The 21597-nt window shown below is 32.4% G+C and overlaps 1 protein-coding gene across 2 annotated transcripts in view; it reads left to right on the top strand.

Annotated features, from left to right (window-relative positions):
* Nucleotides 1-21597, top strand: part of TENT2 (terminal nucleotidyltransferase 2) — a 62656-nt gene that overhangs the window by 20116 nt on the left and 20943 nt on the right. Inside the window, exons 5-11 of one of the 2 annotated variants that reach the window (XM_038532468.1) lie at nucleotides 1990-2104; nucleotides 2194-2285; nucleotides 3792-3858; nucleotides 5773-5842; nucleotides 12285-12361; nucleotides 12731-12859; nucleotides 17369-17412. In XM_038532468.1, coding sequence (XP_038388396.1) covers nucleotides 1990-2104; nucleotides 2194-2285; nucleotides 3792-3858; nucleotides 5773-5842; nucleotides 12285-12361; nucleotides 12731-12859; nucleotides 17369-17412 — 594 coding nt within the window. Of the gene's footprint in view, nucleotides 1-1989; nucleotides 2105-2193; nucleotides 2286-3779; nucleotides 3859-5772; nucleotides 5843-12284; nucleotides 12362-12730; nucleotides 12860-17368; nucleotides 17413-21597 lie in introns of both variants that reach the window. The other variant, XM_038532467.1, reaches the window with a different exon arrangement.

Genomic DNA, 21597 nt, shown 5'->3' with positions numbered 1-21597 from the left:
TGACAAAGGAAAATATTTTGTTTACTTTTTGCCAGTCTATTAACATTTTTTCTTTTTTTAAATAAAAAATTTATTTCTAATGAAGTACAGTTGACATGTATATATTACTATATATTAGTTTTAGGTGTACAACAGTGATTTGACAATTATGTATGTTAGGAAATGCTCATTACATTACCTGTACTTACTCTGTCATGGTATAAAGTTACTATCATATTGACTATGTTCCCTATGCCCAACCTTTCAATCCTGTAACATAGTTATTTTGTAACAAAGTTTGTGCCTCTTAATCCCCTTCATGTATTTCCACTATTCCTCCACCCTCTCCTTTTGAAAACCACTAGTTTTTTCTCTGTATGTATTATGAGCTTTTCTTTTTTTGTTTTGCTTTGTCTGTTTTAAGAAAACATTTTAAATGCGGGTGAGACTTATGTCTGATATGGACGCTGGGAAGGCTTAGAGAGGGAGAGGTTGAAATGCAAGAGAGGTGGAAAAACTGATGGAAGTATTTTGTGAACTGGAGGTGATCAGGAGGCTTGAATACAGAAGTATTGGTAGAGGGATTAACCTTGAGCAGGGGAAGAGAACAGTTTTTCTGACCGAAGAGATAAAAAGATGAGATTTCATTCAGATATGTTAGTTTGCAAGTTTATAGTTAGGAAACTGGGAGGAGTGTTACATCTGCTATTTTCAGGGTTTTTTTTAGTAAACTTTGTATAAAGTTATTTGCTAAAGAAAATGAGGTAAGTATAGGGAACTTGAGGAAAGTAGTAAAGATTTTAGAGTGGTGATGGTGAAAAAATGTTAGCAAAATCAGCCAGAGGCATGGGAGTCTGAGTGAATAAAATAAGTTGAAAAATGCCAGTTTTGTGATTTAAAAATTTTTTTCAGTTTCATGTTCTGATGAAAGAGCTTAGAAGATGGTTGTATAGACCCTAAGATTAGGGTTTTGCAGGACAGGTTTTAGATTGAGCATGATAAGGGGATAATGTTAAGGCATGATAAAATAGAGTGAGTGGTTCAAGGGATGCACTTAGTGGTATAGACTGGGTAGGGAAGGAAGTCATACCATTCAGGTGCTAATAAGCAGGCAGGAAAGGGAGAATTTAGTGAACTCCAGGTCTGTGTGGTTCTGAGGCAGATATGAAGGGAGTAATAAGAAAGTAAGAATTGGACAGGAGATTGAAGCCAAGATAATATATTGGAATTTAAAGTTTCAGAGCTAGAGTTCTGTTCTATTGTAAAGACCACGTTATGGCTGTGGGAGTGTAATGCTGATGAAAAATACTAGAGTAAGAAGAGTTCAGAAATGGTGGCATATGTTGTGATAGCCCATTGCAGATGAGGTAATTACCTGTGATGATGGTTAAGAATTGAGTTGGAGGGGAAAATGTGAACCAGATAGGTCAATAAACAAGGAGATCTGTCTATAGATGGCAACAAGAAGACAGGATTCAGGCCAGTGTTGTAAAAATGGGGAAAGAGAGTGGTTTGTATAAGCAAAGACAACCAGGGGCTTTTCTTCCAAAGTTTGTTAATATTTGTTATTGGTGATATGAATATTGGATTGGCCTAACTTCTTTTTTAAAAAGACAGGTAGTAAATATTTTAGACTTGGCCCCTTGTATGTTTCTGTTGCATATCTTATTTGTTTTTCTGACCCTTTAAAAATGTAAAAACCATCTTAGCCCATGTGCCTTCCAAAAACAGGCAGCAACTGAAGATTGTAGTTTGCTATCCTATGGATTATACTCATTAAGAATTTTCTGTAACCATCTGTACTTTATTGTGACTTATCAATGATACTTTACTTTGGAAAAATTAGTAACTATTTCAGTTATTAAGTACTATTGAGTGATAGTTTTGGCAAAGTGTTAAGGAGATAATATATTTAAAATACTGTTGATAGTGTTGTTTTAAACTTCTTGGTATAATAATTACTTTTACATTTCTGAACAAAATTTTTACTTTTTTTGCGGTGGATTCAAGTTGAGTCAGCAGATACTGGAGTTATTTGAAGCATGTCAGCAGCAAGTAAGTGATTTAAAGAAGAAAGAATTGTGTCGAACACAGCTGCAGAGAGAAATTCAGCTGTTATTTCCACGTATGTTTCCGTATTTTGGATGCCCTTTGTATATGCATTCCTGCCTTAAAATTTAAATAATGCCTTATAATTTCGTTCTGTTTCTCTAGAAAGCAGACTTTTTTTGGTTGGGTCCTCTTTAAATGGATTTGGTACCCGGAGCAGTGATGGTGATTTATGCCTAGTTGTTAAAGAAGAACCAGTAAGTAATGAAGCATTTGTTGCAAGTGTTCTTCTCATGTTAAGTCTTTCAAGAAATTTCATGTAAAAATCATTGAAGAAGAATGCCTGGGTTAAGCTGGGTCCTGAATTCAAGCCCTGTGTGGGCTCCATGCTGGGTGTGGAGCCTACTTAAAAAAAAAAAAATCATTGAAAAAAACCTTGTTTTGTTTTAATTAATTCTTTGGACTCTCTGTTCATAGTAATTCAAGGAAAGCCAGGAAATGCTGCTGCTTTTGCTTTTATGGCATGTGCACATGCACACATACGTATAACAGCATTAATTTATTTTTGAGTTGTTAAATTAAGATGGCTTCACTGTGTTTGGCCTCTATTTTGAAATGTCATTGGATTGGAATATTGCCAGGATGCAACAAGAAGAGTATGTGTCAGTATTATCTTGATATATTTCCTTTCCATTTGAATTATCAGTGATTCTGTTTTTTAAATCTTCCCCCTTGAAAATGCTATGGGGTTTGGAGTTCTTATTTTGGGAATATAAAAACAGATTGCACTGACTTTTAAAATAAGACTATTGTGATTGAATATATTTTTTTTGTAATCTTTTGGCTTTGTTTCTTTTTATTTCGCAACCAAATTTAATTATTTAGATTTATGTTTGTTTGAATTTCCTGATAACTGATACTCTTGTGTTTCCTTAATACCATAGCAATGGGTGTTCATTAAGTTGACTTGAAGCAGTCTCTTTAATATGCTGAGGTCTCTTCTGAATTACCAAAGATTAAATTTACTATAATTTTAATATGCTTTATTACATTCCACCTCTTTAAAAATGCAAAAAAATCTACTGAGTGGTAGTATATATTTTTATTATTTTTATTACTTCATTAACAAAATTGGCTTCTAGTTACTGCAAATCAGAGATTTATTCCAGGAAAGAAACTCTGCCATTATTCTAGGCTTTGAAATCACATAAAGGAAAACTTTAAAAAAAAAAAAAAAAGCCTCAGAAATAATAATAGCGAAGAATATTAGTTTTAATTTAATCTTTCTCTCATACAGTTAGAGTCTACTTAGCCACAATTCACTAATTCTCTCTTGTTCATATGTTTGAATCATGTTGTCAGAACTTACACTGAGACACCATAGATTTGACCCTTATCCTTAAGAAGCTCACAATCTAGATAGGGAAATATAACATGTTACAGAACGTTAAAATTCTGTTTGTTTTTCTAGAAGATCACTTTATGTACACTTATACTAAAGTAAAAAAATGGCATATAAAACTGTTTGAATATTTTTAAAATTTAGCGTTAATTAGGAATTGATTTAGGAATGTTGATAGGAAAGACAGCATAAAAGTTGATGTTTTCTATAATGTAATTTAATGCATATTGAAAAATAACTCCAAAGAAAAGTTTACTTTGTATGGTTTCTCTTTGTTGAGAAACATTAAGAGAATAAAACACTAAATTTAGAAAGATAATGAAAAAACAATTTATTTTTAACTTTTCAGTGTTTTTTTCAGGTAAATCAGAAGACTGAAGCACGGCATATACTCACCTTAGTCCATAAACACTTCTGTACTAGACTTTGTAAGTCTCATTTACTTCAAGTTCATATGACATCCGACATAACTATTTAATATATCTCTCACTTTATTTTCTGGTAAGAATTGTTAATTTTCTGGTCAGGATAGGTATAATATGTTTTTTTCCAAATGAATTCTTTTTTAACTCTTGATTAGGAAGAAAATAGTTCTTTATTGAGTTTACTTGTAAAATAATCCCACTGCATGCACTGCAGAATTTAAATATATGTAAAGTTCAGTTCTTTTTCTCAGTGGGCTGTTAGGGAAGGGAAAGCCTGAATATGAATAGCTGTAGCACAGAGTATCTTGGAAAAGATGAAAGAGTGATACAGATTCATGTGAGGAAATGAGAATTTCATCTGTTTCGCAGTGACATGCAGTTTATGACATCACATTTTAAAAATATTGCTGAACATGAAGCCCATGAATGAATTACTCCCAATAAAAGCAAAATTATTGACATAGGCTATTATAAGATTTTATTCTTTGAATAAGCAAGCTAAGTGGATTTTAATCCATTTGTTAAGCCATCTCAAATAATTTATTTTAAATTTCCACAGAATATTGTGGACAGTTGAAGTCACACTACCTACATGACGTTGAAAAGAGCTATGCCCATTTATTCAACAGATACTCCTTATGTGTCAGGCTTTGACCTGGAAAATACAAAGTCAAGTGACAAATTATTGTCCTTGAATAAGTTATATTTTTTGTTAGAAATGAGTGATTTATTTAAGTGGACTTAAGTTTTCATATTTGTAAAACAAAAGACTAATTCATACCTTAAATGGATTTTCCACAGCTATTTATTAGAATAATCAAATATTAAAAATGAAAGGGATGTTAGAAATTGTCTAATTCAAAGGTATCCTTGTTGTTATTTTTTATAGTTAAGGAGAATGGTGATCAGTGGGTTTAGTAATTTGCCTGAAGAGTATAGTTTGTTGCTGTCAGAACCTGCATCTGGCACTTGAAGCTTTTAATCTTATTTTTCATTGAACCTTGTTGAATTTCTGCACACAAATTCTATTTGAAGCTTGACATATCCTATTATGACTTGGGTGGTAAAAGCATTTTACCAGGAAAATTTCTTATTTTTAAAACTGGTATTAGTTTTTCTTTAGTTGCAACATTAGGAAATTGTTCCTTTGGAAAAAATTTGCAGTTCTTTTTTTATATATTTCTGTATTTTCCTAATTATCTATAATGAACATGTATTATTTTCAAACAGTTTTTTTTTAAAGTTTGATGGAATGAATGAAAGACATGTATACATGTATTCTTTCATTTAGAGATCATACTTATTTAAATATATATCATTGCCCTATATATCATGTTGTAGGCCTTTCCCCTTTCCACATTTAAGACTCTTTGTAAATATCATTTTTATGGCTACCATAATATTTTGCTTTGTGCTGTGCCAGAATTTAGCTGTCCCACTGATGCTAACCTAGATATTTTTCACGTTTATAATGCTGTGATGAATTTCTTTCTTTTTTTTTTTTTTAATATTTATTTATTCATGAGAGACACAGACTGAGAGAGAGAGAGAGAGGCAGAGACACAGGCAGAGGGAGAAGCAGGCTCCATGCATGGAGCCCGATGTGGGACTTGATCCCGGGACTCCAGGATCACACCCTGGACCAAAGGCAGGCGCCAAACCGCTGAGCCACCCAGGGATCCCCTGTGATGAATTTCTTTATGAATATTGTTAGATATTAGACCACATTTCTGAATTTTAATATAAATCCCTCTAAATAGTATTGGAAGTTTGAGTCTTAGACTTTGATAATGTCTTTGCTTTCTTATCAAAGATTGTTTTCTTAAATTATTTTAGTTTAGTAAAATACTGTTTTTTAAAAATGTGCATTAGGACAGTATGAATTTGAGAATATTCACATTATCTTTTATCCTTCAGCTGGCTACATTGAGAGACCTCAGCTGATTCGAGCAAAAGTGCCAATTGTGAAGTTCAGGGATAAAGTCAGGTAAGTCATTGTTGAATTTCCCTTTTTCAGTTGCTTTAGATCATTTTTAGATATTCTTTTGATGTAGATAATTAAGAAATATATGCTACAACATATAATAGCTTATTTTCATCAGTTCTTAGAACTGCTTGGTTTGGTCTTTGAGATGATTTGTTGGAATAGTCTGAGCAATTTTTTATGCTTAACTGTACTTGGTTATTCTGCTTGACATTTCAAGTGTTTGAAACTATCCATTTTAAAGAATGTATTTTATTTACATTTCACATTTTTTAGTGATCTCTTGCCTTTTGGAAATGTAATCACTCTTCAGAATATATCTTAATTGATGAAATTTGATGTGTCTTTATATCAAGGGTGTTATTATAAATGTAATTACATCTATCAGTACACTCTACCAGCCTGGGTTCTGAAATTCTTATGGGCATTGAGATTGGAATCTTTTATATAATCTTTGAATATAAAATGCAAATAGTTATTGGCTGTTTCATGGTTAAACAATACTTAACTGTTCTCTAAAGAATAGATAGAATTGTGAAAAATTAGGTTTTCTAGTCCAGTTTTATAAAAGTTATACTGAAATTGTTTACATAAACAGTTGATCCTCATTATTCATGGATTCCTTATGAATTTGTCTACTTGATGAAATTTATTTCGTAACCCCCCAAATTAATATAGCAGCACTTTCATGGTTATTTGTAGACATGTGCAGAGTGGAAAAAAATTCTCAGTCACTCAATGCATAGGTTTCTAGCTGATGTTAAACAATGTGACACTTCTATCTTATTTCACCTCTCATACTGTAAATAGTTATTCTTTTCACTGTCCAGTTAGTGCTGTGTTTTTTACATTTTGGTCCTTTTTATGAACAACTTTGCTGTTTAAAATGGCCCCAGAGCATAGTACTAAGTTATTGTCTATTGTTTCTGTGTACAAAGCTGTGATGTGCCTTATGGAGGAAATATATGTATTAGATATGCTTTGTTCAGGCATGAGTTACAGTACTTCTGGCCGTGAGTTCATTGTCAGTGAACAAGGTGTCTTTAAATGGAAACACATAAAAAAAAGTCACGTTTTGATGGATTGATGAAAATGTTTTGACTAAAGTCTTGTAGAAACCTAATCCTTTGTTTCCTTTAGGAGCAGTGGTTTTATATTCTCTAATTCAATGTTTATAGTGACTTTATAAAGCATAAGTACTGCAAATAATTAGAATTGACTGAATATATATATTTTAAGCAAATTCTTAGATATATGCCTGGCTCACACTTTCCCTTCCGTTCATCCATATATCCATCTAATCTATAATTATTTATTGAATTATCATCAAAAAAATAATGGTAGAGTCTTCTAAAGCACTTTATAGGAGAGATAAATATAAATAAAACTATTAGCTTATTATAATCATTTAAAAATACATGGTTGTAGTTGTAATTATATAAAAATTTTATTCCTTTTTGTGTAGTTTAAAATTTTTTTTAATTAAAAAAAAAAAGGTTTTTTTGGGGATCCCTGGGTGGCTCAGCGGCTTTAGCACCTGCCTTTGGCCCTGGGCGTGATCCTGGGGTTCTGGGATCAAGTCCCACATGGGGCTCTCTGCATGGAGCCTGCTTCTCCCTCTGCCTGTGTCTCTGCCTCTCTCTTTCTCTGTCTCTCTCTCTCTCTCTCATAAACAGATGAATAAAATCTTAAAAAAAAAACCTTTTTTTTTTTTTTTTGAGTAGACTCCACACTGGGTGGGTTTTGAACTCACAACCCTGAGATCAAGACCTGAGCTGAGAACAAGAGTCAGATGTTTAATGAGCTGAGCTGAGCCACCTAGGCATACCTCTTTTCTTTTCTTTTCTTTTCTTTTCTTTTCTTTTCTTTTCTTTTCTTTTCTTTTCTTTTCTTTTCTTTTCTTTTCTCTTCTCTTCTCTTCTCTTCTCTTCTCTTCTCTTCTCTTCTCTTCTTTTCTTTCTTTTCTTTTTCTCTTCTCTTCTCTTCTCTTCTCTTCTCTTCTCTTCTCTTTTCTTTTTTTAGTTTTACATTTTAATAACATTGTTAACGTACAGTTCTGTTTGAAGTGTAGAATATAGTGATTGAACAATTCTGTGCATTACTCAGTGCTCGTCACAATAAGTGTACTCTTTAATCTCCATCACCTGTTTCACCTATTTGCTACCCATCTCCCTTCTGGTAACCATCAGTTTGTTCTCTGTAGATAAGAATCTGTTTACTGGTTTTTCTTTTTTTTTTTCCTTTGCTCTTAAATACACTAATGGGGGCAGCCCCGGTGGCTCAGGGGTTTAGCGCCACCCTCAGCATGATCCTGGAGGCCTGGGATCCAGTCCTACATCGAGCTCCCTGCATGGAGCCTGCTTCTCTCTCTCTCTCTCTCTCTCTCTCTCTCTCTCTCTCTCATGAATTTAAAAAAAAAAAAAAAGAAATGGATTTCTGTATATTGATTTTGTATCCTGCAACTTTACTGAATTCATTTATCAGTTCTGGTAGTTTTTGAAGGAGTCTTTGGGTTTTCTATATATAGTATCATGTCATCTGCAAATAGTAAAAGTTTTATTTCTTTTTACTGATTTGGTTGCCTTTTATTCCTTTTTCTTGTCTGATTGCTGAGGCTATGACTTCCAGTACTTTGTTGAATAAAAATGGGGAGAGTGGGCATCCTTGTCTTGCTCTTAGGGGGAAAGCACTCAGTTTTTCACTGTTGAGTATGATGTTAGCTGTGGGCTTTTCGATATTTGGCCTTTGTTATGGTGAGATAGTTCATATGGTTTTTATTCTTTTTCTAATGGATGTAATGTGTCACGATTGATTTGCAAATATTGAGCCCCACCCTTGCATCCCAGGAATAAATCCCACTTGATTGTCATGATTTTTGTAATGTGTTGTTGGATTGGATTTGGCTTGATAATATTTTGTTGAGGATTTACATCTGTATTCATCAGAGATACTGGCCTGTAGTTCTCTTTTTTTGTGTATCTTTATTTGGTTTTGTTATCAGGGTAGTGCAAGACTCATAGAATGAATTTGGAAATTTTCCTTTTCTTCTATTTTTTTGAATAGTTTGAGGAGAATGCATATTAACTCTTCATTGAATATTTGCTATAATTCACCTGTGAAGACTTCTGGTCCTGGACTTTTATTTGCTGGAAGTTTTTTGAAAACTAATTTAATTTCATTGCTAGTATTCAGTCTGTTCATATATTCTGTTTCTTTCTGATTCAGTTTTGGGAGGTTATATATTTCTGAGAATTTACCCATTTCTTTTAGATTGTCCAATTTGTTGGCATATAATTTTTCATAATATCCTTTTATATCCCATGTATTTCTGTGATGTTGGTTGTTATTTCTCCTCTTTCGTTTATGATTTTGTTTTAGTCCTCTCTCTCATTCTCTCACTCTCTCTTTTTTTTTTTTGATGAGTCTGACTAAAGGTTTTTTTTTTTTTTTTTTGACTAAAAGTTTATCAGTTTAAAGAACCAGCTGCTCGTTTCACTGGTGTGTTATATTGTTATTTTTAGTTTTTATTTCATTTATTTCTGCTCTAATCTCTATTCCTTCCTTCTACTGGTTTTGGGTTTTTGCTCTTTTTCTTTTTTTTTATTTTTAAAGACTTTATTTATTTATTCTTGAAAGACGGAGAAAGAGAGGGGTAGAGACATACTCAGAGGGAGAAGCAGGCTCCATGCAGGGAGCCTGATGTGGGACTCCATCCCGGATCATGCCCTAAGCCGAAGGCAGGTGTGCTTACTGCTGAGCCATCCAGGCGTCCCTTTTGTTCTTTTTCTAGCTCATTTAGGTGTAAGTTTAGGTTGTGTATTTGAGATTTTTATTACTTCTTGAGGTAGGCGTATTTTGCTGTAAACTTCCCCCTCAGAACCACTTTTGCTGCTTTCCCAAGATTTTTGGTTATTGTATTTTTGTCTCCGTATAATTTTAAATTTTCTCTTTGATTTTTGGGTTGACCCATTCATTGTTTGGTAGCATGTTAAATCTCCCTGTATTTGTGTTGTTTCCAGTTTTTTTTCTTGGGGTTGATTTCTAGCGTCATAGTCTTGTGGTCAAGAAAAGATGCATGGAATGACTTCGATTTTTTTTGAATTCTATTAAGACTTGTTTTGTTGCCTAATATGCGATCTGGAGAATGCCCTGTTGTGCACTTGAGAAGAACGTGTATTCTACTGTGTAGGGATGGGGATCCCTGGGTGGCGCAGCGGGTTAGCGCCTGCCTTTGGCCCAGGGCGTGATCCTGGAGACCCGGGATCGAATCCCACATCGGTCTCTCAGTGCATGGAGCCTGCTTCTCCCTCTGCCTGTGTCTCTGCCTCTCTCTCTCTCTCTCTATCATAAATAAATTAAAAAAAAAATCTGTGTAGGGATGGAATGTTCTTTTTTTTTTTTAATTTTATTTATTTATGAAAGATGCAGAGAGAGAGAGGCAGAGACACAGGCAGAGGGAGAAGCAGGATCCATGCAGGGAGCCCGATGTGGGACTCCATCCTGGGACCCCAATGTGGGACTCCATCCTGGGACACCAGGATCATGTCTTGGGCCAAGGCAGATGCCCAACCAATGAGCCACCCAGGCATCCCCTGGAATGTTCTGAATATATCTGTTAAATCCATCTAGTCCAATGTGTCATTCAAAGCCACTGTATCCTTGTTGATTTTCTATTTGGATTTAAGTGGGATGTTAAAGTCCCCCACTGTTACTGTATTACTGTTGATTATTTCCTTTATGTTTGTTATTAACTGCTTAAAATATTTGGATGCTCCTGTGTTGGGTGCATTTCTTTTTGTATTTAAGATAATTACGCAAACTTTTTTCATTGTTAAGTGTTCTTTATAAATACCCGTTTATATTTCTTCTCTATACTGACCATTACAAAAAAAAAAGTCTATTCTAACACCCAAAGATAAGTGATGTTAACATTTTGGTGTAAAATTACAGTCCTTCTATGAATATATATGAATGCATAAGAGTTTTTAGAATTAAGATTGAGATTATAATTTTTTATTTATCATGGGTATTTGGTTATATCATTGAATATTTTTCTGGTTTCATTTTTTTTTTTTTTTTTTAAGATTTATTTACTCATGAGAGACAGAGAGAGAGAGGCAGAGACACAAGCAGAGAGAGAAGCAGGCTCCATGCAGGGAGCCTGACGTGGGACTGGATCCTGCCTCTTCAGGATCAGGCCCTGGGCTGAAGGTGGCGCTAAACTGCTGAGTCACCTGCGTTGCCCTGGTTTCGTTTTTAATGGCTTTACATTAGTATTTCATTGAGTGAATATATTGTGATTAATTTACTTATTCTTCTGTTAGAATAAGCATTTTGTAAATAAAATTTTTTCCATATATAGGATTACTTTAGTATTTCCAGAAGTAGAATTTGAAGCAAGTACTGTGGATATTTATAAAGCTCTGAAATCATATTTTTGGAAAAGTTTTTAATTGCAAACTGGTTTCCTTCTGTTTTTTCCTCTTTATTGAGTTACATAAAGGAAGTGCAAATTGGTTTTGGTATTAGCCTTTGCACAGATGGCAATTAAAGAATGTAATAACTCCTTTGTTGCTTTAAGTTTCCCAAAGGCAATCTGAAGTGTTAACACTACTATCCACTTTTAGTAATATGCATGGTTAATGGAAAGATTATAGGATTTCATTTCACAAAACAAGAAAATCTGGATTGGTAAATGTCAAATTTTGTAATTAAAAGTTTATAGAAGGAAATTTTATTAAATTTTATTTTAGGCAGTCTTTCATAAAAAACTCTGTTCAGAAGTTGGGCTTGATAATATATTTACATTAATCTTTCCTTTCATTTTGGATTTAAGTATTCTTTGTAGATCTCATCATTATTGCCCTATTTTCTAAATTGTGAATTGCACGGTATCTTTGCTTTCAAAGAAGTAACCCTTCTGTTATGTGTTTGTTCTTCTCAGATATCAGTAGCTAAATTCGGCATAATTTTATAATTTGTATCTTATTTATGTCTTATCCTTTTTAGAGGGAATATGATGTATAGATTCTTTTTTTTTTAAACCTATATTTTATTTGGCATTTATTCCTATTTTTTTTTAAAGCAAATGATGCTTTAGTTCCAAATTAGTTAAGAATGTGTAACTTGATCAGGAATGGTTTTGGTCACATAATTTTATCTAGAAAGGACTGCAAAATTTAAAAATTTCTTTTATTGAGAATAATTGGAGCGTTAGTACATTGTAGATCTTACAACTATAATCGTGTTTTTATATTTATAATATATACTAAATCATATTAAAATGATATACTGAGTATATTTATTCTTATTTCTTTATGCCTCATTTTAAAGTATTGGGCCTTTGGGCTCATGATATTTTTACATCATTGGGTAGTGGATATTATTTTAGGGAGTGAGTTTGTTTAAACACTTGAGCTAAAGTGTTTTTCTCTCTTTTTCACAGTTGTGTGGAATTCGACTTGAATGTAAACAATATTGTTGGAATAAGAAACACATTCCTTCTCAGAACTTATGCATACCGTAAGTTATTTCCAAATAATTGTCATCTTCTCTATATCTTTCATTCTTTATTCTTTTTTAAAGGTGTTTGTAATAAATACTGACATCTGTTTAATTATGTTTATGTATAGTATCTCATTTTATTATATGTATAATATATTGCTACACTAAAATTATATACTACCAGAGTTATAGGTCAATAAAACAAATTTTAATAATTGATAATTTTAAAAGGTGATTAAGATACCTTTTAAAAGTAAGGCATATTTATGGTGAACATAATATTTAATAAACAGGGAGGCAATACTCTTTGTTGGAGTTGGGAAATGATATAAACTTTCAAAGAAACAATAATTTCTTATCATTTTTAAGTTTTAATTTTACTTTCAGTTGAAAATCGAGTTCGTCCGTTAGTACTGGTGATTAAGAAGTGGGCGAGTCACCATGAAATAAATGATGCCAGTCGTGGTACTTTAAGCAGCTATAGTCTTGTATTGATGGTTTTGCACTATTTACAAAGTAAGTATTTTGGGTTTTTCCCAATTTTTAAAGTGAAAACACAGTTAAACTTCATTATGATGTCTTCTCTCTTGACTATCTTCAAACAGTATTATTTTAAAAAGTTCTTTTTAAGACCTATAAAACCATATTTCTTAATTCATTGCTCTGAACAAATGTTTTAGAAATATTACTCCCCGGGGGCACCTGGGTGGCTCAATCCATTAAGCATCCAACTTTTGATTTTGGCTCAGATCATGCTCTCAGGATCATGGGATCAAGCGCCTGCACTGGGCTCTGTGCTGGGCTGGGCATAGTGCCTGCTTAAGATTTTTCTCTCTCCGTCTGACTGTAAACTCCCCGCCACCTCCAAAAGAAGAAATGTTATTTTCTGGAAAACATAAGGAAGTTTCACTGTGTTTTTTATTTTATGACAGTTTTTCAGTATTAACTTTTGAATTCAAAGAACTTTTACTGCTGTATTGTGGACCCATTATGTTGAGGCACATGCATGTTCAGAAGGTCTATAAAAATAAGCTCAAGCACCATTCATCATGTTTTTTTAATTTTTCACTTGAGGCAGGATTTTCTTTTTGGTCAAAGAAGTTTTTATTCCTTGTGAACAGGCATGGAGAATGGGCAGAAGACTTCATGTTAATATAATAGACCCTTTATCAGGATGTCTAGGGTCTGATCTGTTCTGGGTTAATGTTATGTCCATAGTTTAGGAAGCAAATATAACATAGTGATATTTATGTCCATACCCTTTGGCTCAGTGTGATTTGGTGATTCCATTTCTAGGAATTTATCCCAAGGTAATCAGGGATGCATGCACGGATTTATATAAGGCTGATTTTCATGGTGTTTGTTAAAATAATAGAAGATTAGAAATCTAAATTTATAAGAATGGGGGAATAATTGAAATAATTATAATGTTAGCCACTAAAAATGATGCCCTAATATTTAATGATATTAAGAAAATACCCATGATATACTCTAATATATGTGATACCAATTTTAAGAATAGTTTCTATTAGAGTTTATATATATTCATATGTATACAAATATTGAAATGTTATGTCAGAAATTTATCAATTATTTAGATTTAGTCAAATGTACTTTTTAAGTCACAACTGAAACTAAAAAATGAATAGACACTAGTTGTGATTTAAAAATTAGATTTGACTACAGCATTTAACATATATGAACGTCCATAATATATGCTCTTTCCTTCCATTTTTATGGATTACATTTGATTGTCGTCTTTAGAGAAAGTGTACTTTAGGGGTGCCTGGGTGGCTCCGTCTGTTAAGCATCAGACTCTTGATTTCAGCTCAGGTCATGATCTCTGGATCCTGCAATTTAGCCCCAAGTCAGGCTCTCTGCTTGGCAGGGAGTCTGCTTGAGATTTTTGCCTTCTCCCTCTTGTCCTTGCCCCTCTCCTCTCAAATAAATAAATCTTGGGGGAAAAAATATACTTTAATTACAGGTGCCCCAAGGTGGTTTGGCAAGCAAGTTGAAAGTTCAGACATTAGTATTTTACCAGTGTTAAGAAATCATGTTAAAATTTTGTTTAGATTTTGTTAAAGGTTTTTTACTTTTGACAAAGCAGTCCCATTTACTGAGATAGTTTGTAATTAATGGCACTCTAATCACTGTTTCTAGGTCTTTGTTAAAGGACCTCAACTATGCAGAACTAAAGAATAACTGAATTATTTGGCAAATTTTAAGAAGCTACCCCTCACTAGAAGAAATTAGGTTGAAATAAGTAGCTGTATTTTTTTCATCATGCAAGAGTCTGCAAGGTGTATTGAGCAGTTCCAGTCACGCCAGAGTGAAGTAGTAGTTGTGATTTTGGCCAAGCTATTCTATCTCTCTGATCTTAATATTCTTACTTATAACAGGAATAGTTGGATTAGGTGGACCTTTAAGTTTCATTTAATTTCTTAAATGTTTTTAATATCTTTTTTTGCCATGAATAGAGAAAGGAAACAGACTTCTGTATGTAGAAAGGTTGAAAAAGATGAAAACATTTCCTATGATGAATTTCAACAGTAATAGACTACATTTGCTTGAAAGTGACTGAGGAAAGTATGACGGGCAAAAACTCAATGACAAGAATTTTTAATGACAATCTAAGGTTAATAATAAAAAGGCAAAAGTATCAACTGGCTAGAGATAATAATACAAACGAAATATTCATAGACTATTTACCATGTTACCAGACCTGGAACTATCTCAGGCATTTTAAAATTACTCTTGAATTCTCAGAATTGTTGCTTAGTGCTGTTGAAGATCTATTTTTAGTTGAATTTTTGATGGATCAGAATGGAATGTTTATATGTATAAATTTATGGGGGCTTGACCAGAAAGCTCTCATCTGAAACGTAAGCAAAGTAAAATCTTAGAGAGTAGTTATTCTGAAGGCGTTATCGATTGATCAGATGCTGCAATCTAAGTTTTATTTTGCTTTTGAGAAATTTAGAAGTTTTAAGTCCAGAATTTTGAAGAAAAAATAGATGTTACAGCCAGATTCTTCCTGAATGTATGTTGCTTTGGGTAAAATAAACATTTGCAAAACCAGTGAAGGCTTTGAGGTTACTATGAGGATAGTGTTAATAAATAACTGCCATACTATACCAGTTGCTTTTTTTTTTCTTTAAAATTTTATTTATTTATTCACGAGGGAGAGAGAGGGAGAGAGAGAGAGGCAGAGACACAGGCAGAGGAGAAGCAGGCTCCATGTAGGGAGCCTGACGTGGGACTCGATTCCGGGTCTCCAGGATCACGCCCTGGGCAGAAGGCAGGTGCTAAACAGCTGAGCCACCCAGGGATCCCAGACCGGGAGAATCTTAAGCAGGCTCCATACTCAGCATGGAGCTTCATGTGGTGCTTGATCCCACAACCTTGAGATCATGAACTGAGCTGAAATCAACTGACTCAGCCACCCAGATGCCCCTCAAATTGCTTAGTTCTAAAGGCTCTTTGTCTATTGAAAGACCCTAATGCAATGGTTGGTATTTGTTTCTCTCTTCTAGCATTCCAGTTACTATTCTAGAGTGAGAAAATTTTTTTTCTAATTCTCTATAACCTTTTCTTCATTTTTAAAATTTTACTTTATTAGGAGTTTTCAGTGAGAAAGGAATTCAGGTTTTTAAATAAGTAAACTCACTTCTCATAAGATTTTCCAGTTTGACTTCTGTATTATAGCAAAAATTATTAGTCATTAAAAATATTATATGAATATAAAGACTTTTAGGATTAAAATAACTGGGGCTTGAGTTTATTTGTAGGATCTTCTAGAATTTTGAGCATTTGAATGACTCTGGGAAAAATATTTTTACTTCCTAAGAGTGGTTCCGGTAAGTAAGGAGTTTTTCCCTCAGTCACACACTGAACATTCAAGAGTATCATGGAATTTTATTTTATTCCAATTTCAACTTGGATATGAGGCATGATACAGAAGAGAGATATAAATACTATGGGATAGAAATGTATACATTTATAGTCACAGTTGGAGATAAGTTGGTAATAATGATTGGTTTTGTGTACCTAATGTATTCTAGAAGTCATTTAAAAAGGTTTTTGCTATGTTGCAAATTAAAGATAATGGTTACTGAGTTTACTTAATTATATATAATGTATCTCTAATTCTTAAAAAATACGTAGTTTATCATACAGTATTATATTTGGTCTTTAATCTTAAATCTTGAAAAATACATTACTTGTATCCTACCGTACTCAAGATACTGTATTTTTTTTATTGTGAATATTAAGCATTTTGCTTTTCATTTTATTCCCTTTATACTATAATGTGGAATTACTGTTAATGCATTTAATGACGTTGGATTTTGGTAAAGCTATTGAAGAATGAAGAATGACAATTAAAAAAGTAATCTATGAAGATAATGATTCCTTTATATGAAATTTTTATTTTTTTATAGCCAATTGTGGTATAAATATCCTGATTTATATTTCTAAACTTGTTGAGGCCTTCTTTATAAAAATTTGTGAAGATGAAGATTGTTTTTCAGTTTTTTCCCCAGTAGATCAGTTTCCTAAAACTGAGAAATTAAAAATAAAGGGGGCAGTTATGATACAGATGTTGTTCTTTCATGATACAATATCATTGGACTGTATTTAAAATTTTTCTTTTTAGTAGCTACATCCATCTTAACAGTGTCCATTCAATATCTGTAGAACAATCCTTGTCTTGCTTATTTCGTGTTTGTGTCTGATGTTGGACCAAATGATGTGTGTCCATTGATGGCCTATTTTTCTAAAACCATGTTTAAAGAACATTGGTTTATATAGAAGCATACATAGTTTATTAACAAACCTTAAGTTATCAACTTAGATATATTTGAAATTTAAATTTTTAGGGATCAGAATTAATTCACAAAATATACAGAAACTGTTGAATTTAAGCAGAAACCCTTATAGTCTTATACTTGGGGTGTAGCTTACAAATTATTGTTTTGTAAAATGAATTATGTGAATCACGGAAGCTTTAAACTTTTTTTTTTATAGCCCTACCTGAACCCATCCTTCCATCCATCCAAAAAATTTACCCAGTAAGTGTTTCTTATAAATTATTATAATACATATTATGACAAGTATATGTGGAACTATTATATGCAGTATTAATGTGAATATAAAAGGTGTAATAGTTACCTTCTAACTATATGATAACATTTTTTATACAGGCTGAGGCATTGGCCACCAGCACATTAAAAATACTTCACATACTTTTTTGGAAGACTGTGATATTTTATTTGGTTATTGTCAGACAGTCTGGTCATTTATGTTAATGGTAGAATTTTTTGCATGATGCTCATGATTATCCCAAATAGGAATTAAATATGCTCAATTGGTCAAGGCCCAGTTAAACTCATTCTAGTTTTCTTCATGCTATTTTCAATTATAGTTTTATAGCATTTTTCTAGTTAGTAACTCAGAAGTTTTTCATCCCAATGTATGTATACTTTGAAAGCAGGGGAAAAAATTAAAAAGTTGAACAATTGGATAATCATTTTATCTTTCATTTGATTTCACCAAGTCATACCCAAAAGAAGTAACATCAGTATGCTCCTTGTGTGCATAATATTAAGACTCCTGAAGTTGATTGGAAACATTAAAGAAGTGAAGTGTGCTTAGTAGGAAAAGTTTGGTATGTACTCAGTTTGAGTTTAGAGAAACGTAGGTCATGTACATACTCGCAATCTATATACTATTTACTATTATTTATTTTCCAGTTTTTTGTGTTCTTTTTTCCAGAATTCTGTTTTCTTGTTTTATAGTCCTACTGTTTCTGTTTTCCTTCATAGTCATCCTTATTCCTGGTTATTTGGAAATATGTAACTATCTGTTTAGATTGTTTAACCTTCTGAAACCATATAATTTTTACCTGTTTTATAAACTTAAAAAAGAGCTGTTTTCTAAACTTACTAAATAGTTGCAAAACACAGTATCTGGCTTGAGTGATCAATTTTCAAAGGACATACTTTGTATGTATCATACAAAATGTGAATCTACTTGACTGGAGTCTAAATTAAATATAGCTTAATTTTTGATAATGGAGAAGAACTGATGTTCTGTTTTTGAACATGGGTTGTTATTGTAATGCACACATGCAAGATGCTGGGTAATAAAAGAATCATTGTGATAGAGTTTTCTTGTAATGAGGACCCACCAGTTTGTGGTGGATCATGTGGTAAAGACACCATCTATAAGAATCTTCTGGAATCTGGATATCCTGTGTTTCTCATTTTAAAAACTAATTTCTACTGTTATGAAGAACTATTGTAATGAATTTCAGTTATTGCTAGGGATCAGTATTTATGCTTTCATAAACATTATGAAAATGAAAGCATCAGAAGGTATAGAAATAAAAGTAACTTGAACTTTTGGCCTTAACCTTGCATAGTTTTCTCCCTCCAATAAAGTATTGACTCTTTAGCTTATACTGAAAGGTCAAAGATGATGACTGGGTGTTTACTGTTTCATTTTTTTGTCCCAACTTTTTTGTTCTTTAAGACCTAGGTTTCAGTATAGAAAGAGCTGTGTATATTTTTCACATACAAAGCATCTACTGGTTAAACTTATCCTTTAGTCTCTTCTGTATGGAACAGATTCTTCTACAGAAATCTCAGTTAAAACCCTGTGCTACATGAGCTCTTTTTTACTAATATAAAACACTAATGAAATCTCAGTTTAATGCACTATGCTGGAGAACAGAATAGACCTACTGCTTTTATTATTGGATACCCAGGTTCTTAACTAGTATATCTTAATTTAAAGAGCCTCATTTTTTACTTCTCTTTCACGTTTCTAATTACTGGCTTTCCCCCATGACAGAGTTTTGACTTCTCTTTACATACACCATCTTCACCCTACACTCTCCACCCGTTTTGGTAATAATCTTATTTCTGTACCTGTAATAAGGAGCTAGATTAATACTTGGAGTTCAGCTCCAAGTCCTTAAAAATACAAATAGCAAGACCTGCTAGATTTAAGAATGTCTTAATTTGCTTTCAGGTGTGGTTACATTATCATAAATATTTAAAGTACATTATCTTTAAGGTTGATGCTTACATGGTTAAGGACTTACTGTCCACTCTAACAAGATTTTAAATTTTATCTGAAATCTGTAAGGTGATTTATCAGTAGAGTGCTTTTCTCAGTGGTCCATCAAATGGAACAAACAAATCAGCTTATTTAGTATCTATTTTATGTCTGTACTCTATAAATTTTATATACAGCATCCATCCTTAATCCTAAACAAGTAAACTTCTATAGTATTATTATCCTTGATTCACAGATGAAGAAACTAAGTCTTAGGAATGTTATATTACTCATTTAAGCTGTACAGTCACAAATTATGGATCCAGAAACTGATATTTTTTCTCTTTTTCTGTGCTAAGAAAGACAAAATGATAGTAGTATTCAGTAATATATCATTTGTGTATATCTGATTGTTTCTATACAGATAAACTATTCTTTATGAAAAACATGTATATGACAGAATTTCAGCTTGTATAAATAAGTTTGAGAATGACTTAAAACTTTATAGTAACAAAAAAAACTTTGTTATTTTACAAAGGAACAAGGTTCTTTTAAATTTTGAGCTTCTCTAATATAGTTAAACAGAATTTTAAAAGTAGGATAAAAACTTTGGAATAGAATAACATGTTAAATGTATTATGCTTTTTTAAAGTTATTTTCATATTTTCTCAAACTTATGGTAATATATTTATTTTAAAAATGGGTTTGGTGTTTTAATTCAGTTAGGAATACTAAATTAGGCAAGAAAAGGATGAAAGACTATAACCGTGTCTCTGTTTTTAAAGCTGTATCTTAATATAGTATAGTTTTATTACTACTTAATTCTTATTGATTTAAAAAGGCAACATGAGTCATAGAGGACAGAATATTTAGTATGGAGTTAAACAAGGAAATTGAGAAAATTCACATATAGAAACTCAGGGTAAGCTTATGGAGGGGATCTTTATTTTAATGCAAGCATATTATGAGATTTACCTACATTTAGAAGACAACTTATATTTGTTTCTTTCTCTAATGGTATCTTCATATTCCAGAATGCCATTTTTATAGTTATGAGATTAGAAATTCTGAGAATGTAGAATTCCTCTGTGCAGTTGTATATTGAAAATATATTAAATTTTACATATATGCATATGTATACACATATAGCAACTTTTTTCAATTTTAAAATGCATATAATATGTTGAAGGATTTTAGTTATGTAAAACAGGCTATAAATGAATACCTTTAAAAAGAGAAATTTAAAAATTTTGGTGAAGTCTGTTTTGATAAGAAACATTTTCTTAAATTTGATACTACTTAAATTTTAAAAGTTATAAGGAAGTTAATTTTGAAATACATTATTTCAGTAGGTAACCATCCTGCATTGTATGAATTGTAGTTCTAACGATAATGATGCCTGGCATATACTAAATAATATATAGGGAATTCTGTTGCTGCTGTGCTTTACATACATTGTATCATTTAATTCATATTACTGTTCTATGAGTACTGTTATTTTTCTTATATTGTAGATGAAGAAGCTGAACCTTTGGAGAGCTAAGTACTTTGATTAAATTCATATGGCTAATAGTTTCAAAGTTAGATCTGACTCCCAAGCTCATGCTCTTAACCACTTCATCATAGTATTTCTTTATGATACTTATGTTGATTTCAAAACTTTAAACTTTTTACTAAAAGCAGATATAATTTAAAGGAAATTTAATGATCGTGTCTTTAACATGTTATCACCAATTAGTGGTAATCTACATACAACTAGGAAAGCTTGGTAGAACTTCAATATCATTTAGGTCTTTCTCTCTTCAGGCAGAACTCTGCTTAAGTACTCTATATCAGTTATCTTTTTCTTTGAGACCTTACTCAGTGTTTATATCCAGGTTCTAATAATTCATATTGTTAGAATAGTATATAACTTAAATTTCTTTGTTTGCCTGGAGGTAGAAAACAGTCATCCTTCATTTAAGTCATGTATCTTTTTTTTTTTTTTAGTATATTTTTTATTTGTTTAGAGAGAGAGAGCATGCATCCACACATGTACACATGGGGAGAGAGGCAGATGGAGAGGGAGAGAATCTCAAGTAGACTCTGAGCTGAGTGTGGAGCCTGATGCCAGGAGTCTGCTTCCCCTCTCTCTCTCCTTCCATCTCTCATGCTGCTCACCCACTCCCTATTTATAAAGGAAATAAAATAAAATC

The sequence above is a fragment of the Canis lupus genome, chromosome 3 (genome assembly GCF_011100685.1).
Source record: "Canis lupus familiaris isolate Mischka breed German Shepherd chromosome 3, alternate assembly UU_Cfam_GSD_1.0, whole genome shotgun sequence".
Lineage (NCBI taxonomy): Eukaryota > Metazoa > Chordata > Mammalia > Carnivora > Canidae > Canis > Canis lupus.
This window is presented reverse-complemented; position numbering and strand designations above follow the sequence as displayed.